The 6,601-nt window shown below is 53.8% G+C and overlaps 1 protein-coding gene across 1 annotated transcript in view; it reads left to right on the forward strand.

Moving 5' to 3' along the window:
• The window catches only part of SIL1 (SIL1 nucleotide exchange factor), a gene marked incomplete at its 5' end in the record, with an annotated part of 46,149 nt that overhangs the window by 35,344 nt on the left and 4,204 nt on the right, over nucleotides 1–6,601 (forward strand). Inside the window, one exon of the mRNA XM_009703771.1 lies at nucleotides 5,648–5,744. Within this exon, the coding sequence (XP_009702073.1) occupies nucleotides 5,648–5,744 (97 nt within the window). The remainder of the gene's footprint in view (nucleotides 1–5,647; nucleotides 5,745–6,601) is intronic.

Here is a 6,601-nt window from a genome sequence, read left to right on the forward strand (position 1 = left end):
CCTTCTAGGGTCTCATGCAGTTTGTACGACAAGCAGGCCAAGAAATAAATATTCTCTGTGTGTCCTTGCTGGAGCAGTAGAGATGAAGGCGTTTGCCTGCCTGCCCTGCTCTGTGCTTCTGAGTCCCCAGGTCCCTCCGCACTGCTTGACTTTCCTTCTTTTTTTTTTTTTTTTTAATAATTTTGCTGCCATATTGCAAGTTCCCACGTAACTCAAGAGCTGCTGTTGCCTCAGGGCTGTGTCGCTGCTTTTCAGTCTTCCCGTACCACTCGCGCATACCGTCTGGAAACATTTTGAAAAGTCTCTCCTAAATTTGTGCGCTTGTACTTGGGGTCAGCCTAGGAGGACTAGGGTAAGGGTGTCTCTTAACAGATAGTACTCTTAAAAAAATCCCTTCTTCAGCAAAACGGGAGCTGCTTCCATGTCATGAGTTTGCTGATGAAAATGGCAGAGAAGCCCACGCTGGATTTTCAGGAGCAACAGGTACATCCCCTGTGCTGGTGCTGTTCCTTAGCACACCCAAAACAATGTCCAAGGAGAAACAGCAGCCGTCCCACGAGCAGGTCCGTAACAGCCCACCAGCAAGGTGTGGGGGGGGATTGCAAGCTGCAGCTCGTGGGGAGGCTGTTTGGAGGGCTCTCATCCCAGCTTGTGAGACCACCTCTCCTCCAGGAAGCCTCCATCATTCTGGTGGGTCCTTTGGCCAGTCATCCCCATCCTAAGGTCTTGCTGCTTCCACAGAGAGCTTTAATGGAAGAAGAAAGGCACAAACATCCCGACCCTGCAGCTTGTGGAAGACGCTGGGTCACATCTCTGCCTTCCCCACCTGCCCAGGGCAGGACCTGCCAGCGGGCACTTGGGCACTGCGACAACTTCATTTCAATTTTACTCCGATAGTGCTGATCACAGTGCGTCAGCCCTTGTTTTTATTACTTTCTCCGTGCGCTGTTGAGGCTTGTGGTGTTCTGGCACACAAGCCTTAACTGTAATAATTTCTGGCCCCTCGTGGGGAGTTGTAACTCCAACGCAGTGAAATATAAACTGGTAGAAAATGGAGTGTTTCCTTCTGCCGTTGTGAGCTGCAGCAGGCAGGCTCAGACGGAGGTTTTCTGTTGGCTTTCCCTCCCCTGCTTTTGTATTTTTTCCCCTCTCCACCGAAGGGCATGCTCCCCCTCCTCCACCCACCGAGACGGAAATGTGCTGGGCTGATGAAATGACACGTTAAATTTGCGCTCGGCAAAGTCACAGCTCTAGGAGCTTTGGAAGGAGACAGAAGTGGGAAACACAAATATTGTTTGTCGTACGGTCAAAATGGAGCGTCTCAAGTGGTGCGGTGTGCTCGTGACAGTGTGGGTCCGTCACTGCCCCACTGCTGCTAGGTGAGCCTGTCTGCCGAGGTCCCTGGGAGAGGTGGGGAGAAGCAAGGAGGTCAGCAGGCAGCAGGGACATCTTGAGTTGGATGGAGGATCAACCTGAGTTGGGATTTGAAAGCACAGGGAGCAGACCATAGTCTACAGCCTGGGAAAGAGGGTATCATCTCCAGGGTCCATATCGAGATGGGCTGGTGGCCCGTGCCCAGAGCTGTTCAGAGGTTCTCTCACAGTCTGGGATGGATGGCCCAAGTCTCAAGAAGTTCAGGAACTTCTGCTGAAGGACAAAGCCTACCTTGCAAGGGACAGAGCTTTTTCAGGAGCTGCTCAGAGACGATGGTGTGGGCATCTGCGGGCAGTAGAGATTTCCACTGGTCTCCCCGAGCTCTTCATCCCTGCTCAACGCATCTTGGCCAGCATGAACACCAGCAGCGTGCCCGTTAACCCTGGCCGGTGGTTTCTTGCACTGATCGATCACGGTGAGCCTGTACCCAGCCTTGTTTTCTGCTCTTCAGGAGCAGAATGAGAGAGATGGATGTGATGGATGTGGGCAACGTGGCTGGGAGGCACAAGGACTTCAGATGTGCGGTGAGGGCCATGTCTGGAGGGGATGTGGTGTGACCCCACAGTCAGGGTGGGTCCTCCCAGGGCAAACTGGGGGTCTCTCTTGGGAAGCTGCTTGAACCCGAGCACATTCCTTGTGTCGAGTCCTCGTAGCCTTGTGGCTGTTCCTCACCCAGGTTTGAGGCTGGTTAATCTCGTCCTTTGACCGCACCCAAATCTCTGCTGTCACTGTACCATCATGGGCTGTCATCGTAGGCCATATTCTATTCCTGTCCCAGCCTCAGAATTTCATTTCAGTGAATTTCATTGCTGGTGCCGCCATCACCTTATCCATTAGCACATTAGCACAAGTCAGATTTCCCATGCGAACGCTCCACAGTCTGTCTCATTGTATTTGTTTTGTTCAGGCTGCTTTTCCCTGGGCTTGACAGTGTAATTTGTACAGATCTGTGCTGAGTTTTCTAAACTCTCAAACAAGCTTGAAGCCCAGACTATTGATAGTAGAGACATTAAACAACAGAAACATTGAGAAGTGAGCAGCACGCCTACCATCCAGGCAGGCTTTCTAACCTCTAGAGGTGCTCCTTGGCAAAAACTCCATGGTTCAGAGACTTTAATTAGATCTAATCCTCCAGGTGACTAGCCAAGCATTAAAAAGCATACCAGTTTTTCAGTTGTATCCCTTGCTGTAGAGTTTTTATTATTTATTTTAGATAGATGTGACAAAAGAACTTGCATATCCCAAACTTTACATTTTTCTTGAATGGCACTAAGAGCTCTCTGGCAGAGGAGGTTCTCCTTTCGGTGCAGTTATACTCAGAAGAGTGCCTGCCTGCGAGCTTGTTCTGCACTTACTCTGGTCTCCCTTGCCCAGGGTGACTTGCATGTGAAATTTCGTTAGGTTTTCAGATCAGAAGTTGTATTTTCTGAGTGTCAGAGTTGCCAACTCCATTTTGGGATCTGGAAATGCAGCTGGAGTTTCTTTACCTCTCATTCACACCAGTCACGGAGCCCCGGCGTTGAAAACATGCCTGACAGCGTGGCTGATGATGTGCCAGGCAAAGCTGAACCTCTGCACCGTGACTTCCCCTAGAAAAACTCGAAGCAGAAACAAGCACAACCCAACCGTACAGAAAGGCAGAGACCAAAGCTGTTATCGCTGGAAAAACAGAGCTGGGAAAAAACCTCTTCTTCCCTTTCCTGCCTGGCTTGCAGTGGAGCTTGTCACAGCAGGAGGGCTATATCTGTGCCTCTCCTGTAGCAGCTGGGTGGCTTTTGGAGATGCCCAGGGCTCTGATCATGACCCTGGCAGCTCTGCTCATGTTGCCCAGCCTCTGCAGAAGGTTTCGTGCTGTTGTGATGAGCGTGGTCGTGCTCAACCATCCCGGCTCGAGCACCGGCTGTGCCCAACACACTGCCGAGGGCACCTTCAGTGGCCTTGGGACATGTATTGCTTCTCACTGCTGCGTTTCCTCGCTGCCTTCTGGGTATTGCGTCTCTGGACTCCCAAAGGGGTCTGATCACAAGCCCTGGCTGTGTCTGGCTTGTACATCCTCCTCGACCAAAAGGAGGTGCAGGATTTGTTCACTTCTGTAGGGCAGATGTTCCTTATCTCTGGCTCTTTTGAGGTGAGGCTCACACTTAGCACCTTTCTACCTGCTGGGAATGTTAGACGGCTTCTTCAGCCAAGCCCTGGGTGCTCTGGGAGCTCTTTGTCCTCCATCCCACCGCTGTACTCCTCCCATCTTTGTCCTGGGACAAGTTGCTGTGGCTGGACGGGGTGCAGTGATGCTGCGGGGCTGCCGTACTGTCCCTGTGCTGTTGGGGCCGTGGCTGTCCGTGTGACTGCAGGTATGGCTGGAGATGAGAGCTGTGGTTGTCATCTGGAGGAAAATTGCCTTGGGTCCAGGGGTTGCCTGGGGGCAGCTGAAGGTTTTGGGGCTGATGCTGTTTGCCTGCGTTGACTCCTGACTCTCCAAAATCAGAGGCCAGGCACCATGTCAAGGTGGAAAATAACATCTTGTTGCTGCAGGAGGAGACTCTGCTGCACATGTTGACATGCTGAGGATGGGGGATAAACACATCTTAGGACGTGCATCAGGTCCCAACAGGACCCAGACACTGCCAGAAGCTGGTATGCTCCCAGGGATGCTGGGACTGCCGCAGTGCTGGCACACGAGGGTCTGCGGGCGCATGTGTGGACCACGCTGTGAAAATCTCTTCTGCAGGAGGATCCTGAAGCTCCTGGGTTTTTTCTTTCTCCTTCCTGCCCTGTCCTGGGCAGGTCACAGATGTCCCCCTCCTCGGCAGGGTGCCTGCACCGTGGCTCTACCTGGATGCCTGCCGCAGCAAGCGGGTGAAGAAGGAGAAGTGAAAGGTGGCTTTCAAGACCCCCCGTTTTCCTGCCTTGAGGTCAGCCTGGTAATTGCAGTGGGGAACCCGCGCACCAGCTCTGCTACCTCTGAGCTGTGGATGACTCCTAACAGTGCGAGAAGCAAAGCCTGGACGGAGCAGGGAGGATTGGAGAGATTGCCCGGCGCCTTGGTTGACATAGATGAGCTTAGTGGTTTGCTGTATTTCTGGGAGCCGTGGGTTTAACTCAAAGCTGCTCCCTGCCCAAGTCCATTTGTCTTCTGGTTTTGTTTTTTTATGACCTTGTCTACCTCTGTCTCACTTATTTCTTGGATGATGCTTGGCACTGGCTGCTCCAGCAGCTTTTTGGTAGCGGTAAGAGCTGTGGGTGTTTTGCCGTAGCAGGAACGCGTGACCTTTGTCTGGCCGCAGTGCAATTGCTACTTCAAAGTCAAGTAGAGGCTGAAGTGCTGGAGCTCTTCCTCGGAGCACAAGAGACCTGGGATCAGGGATGCAGACAGCCAGTACGTTGTGCTCTGACTGTGAATGCCCTGCTGAAGAGGGAACCTGTAGCACCTAACCTCTCCACCACCTTCAAAAATGTACTAGAAGGGGGTTTGCAAAGTGTCTGCCTGGCCGGTACCCGGGGTCAGCGTGGATGGTGGGCAAGGCTTGTTTTCATCTGCCTGCCCCTGGGGCAGCCATTCACATCCAGACCTGAAATTGTAGCCTGGTTCTTGCAGACGGAAGGATGGATTTAGCCCTTTATAGTCCTTGGAGAACTTCAAGCAAGAGGTGTGTGGGTGGTGAGACGAGGCATAATTTGTGATTGAGAGGCTCCGGGAAACAAGCCGGGCCTTCCTCTAGGTGAGCTGGAGGGCTGGTGCTGCAGCAGAGGAGTGTTTAAATAAATCAGCAGGTTAACAGCAGGCAAGGGGTGGGTGAGAGGGGGAAAGTGAGAGCCAAAATAAAAGCCCGTTAAGGAATAGATGCGATGCAAAGCGAGAGGATTAATAGGTGTAAGGGAAACACAAGGCAGGGCTCCTCGCCAGGGAAGGAAGGTGGGTAGGACGTGGGCACGTGGTGGGGTGGTGCGGATGGCCCGGTGTGCCCTTCTCCAGCCCTGTTGCCATTGTTTCAGGTTGCATCGGTCATGTACTGTGTTTGGGGTGGTCTGCAGGGCTTCACAGCTTCTCCCTAACCATGAGCCACAGTCAGTGGGAGCTGGGCGGGGGTTTGCTCTGGGATCAGGCTGGATTGACCCTCGTTTGTGGGGTGCTGCCCCAGGCAGACCCGGGGTCTGTCCCACCCTGCCGTGCCCCACTCTGTTGGTGACCTGCCTTTCGCTTTTTCCCTTGCAGTAACCCCAAAGTCCAGATAGAAGCAATCGAGGGGGGTGCGCTGCAGAAGCTCCTGGTTATTCTGGCTACGGAACAATCCCTGGCTGTCAAGAAGAAGGTGAGCGAGTGGGGATGCACCTCTGGGTGAAGCTGGTTTTTGTGTTGAACGCGATGTATGCTCTCCTCGGGACATTGCCGACACGGTGAGAGTGCGGGACTCTGTGCTGCTGCCCACGCTGGGTGGGCTTTGCTTCCCAGGAGTGCAGGAGAGTGGTCCTGGGTGCCGGACCACCCCCAGCAGCCCAGGCTGGCCAGGGCCCGCTGGCCTCCCGGCGCTGTGGGTCTCACCACCAGTGCCAGCAGTAGCATGCATGGTGACTCTGCCAGCCCCACAGGGGACAGGGCTTGGTGCTGCGGCTCCTCTGGGAGAAAAGGCAAGGGTCCCCATGGAAGGCGTAACGATCAGAGGGTAACAAACACGGGAACTGACATTTGGAAAGAGCTAATTGCTGAAGCCAGCCCCGTGTCCAAAGCTCCAAAGGCGGTGGCTTCGGAGCAAGCCGAGCAGCGCTGAGAGCCCCCAGCCAAATGTGCAGCGCTGTCCGTCGGAGTGGGGGCTTCTTCGCCGCCTCCCTCTCTCCCTCCTCACCGTACTCCCTGGAGCATGAGATCTCATTACCCTCACTTTAGCGTGTGATGCCACCTCTGTTTACGGGCCGTAAAATTATCTGGCTGCTCCCGAAAACCCAGCCCCACCATTTAACACGGTGACCTCCTGCAAGAGGGGGTTCGGCAGGGCGAGGGAACCACCGGCTCTTTTATTCGTCTTTAACGTACCTGCTGTTACACAAACAGCGGTGTGCCGCCAGTCTTTTAACAAGCTCCCACAAACATGTTCCCCTTTAGTCCACAGTAAGAGTCCTCCAGCAAGTGAAAGGCACGGGAGAGGCTGGAGAACCCCTTTGCTTTGGGCCA

Source organism: Cariama cristata, unplaced genomic scaffold (genome assembly GCF_000690535.1).
Source record: "Cariama cristata isolate BGI_N322 unplaced genomic scaffold, ASM69053v1 scaffold3347, whole genome shotgun sequence".
NCBI lineage: Eukaryota > Metazoa > Chordata > Aves > Cariamiformes > Cariamidae > Cariama > Cariama cristata.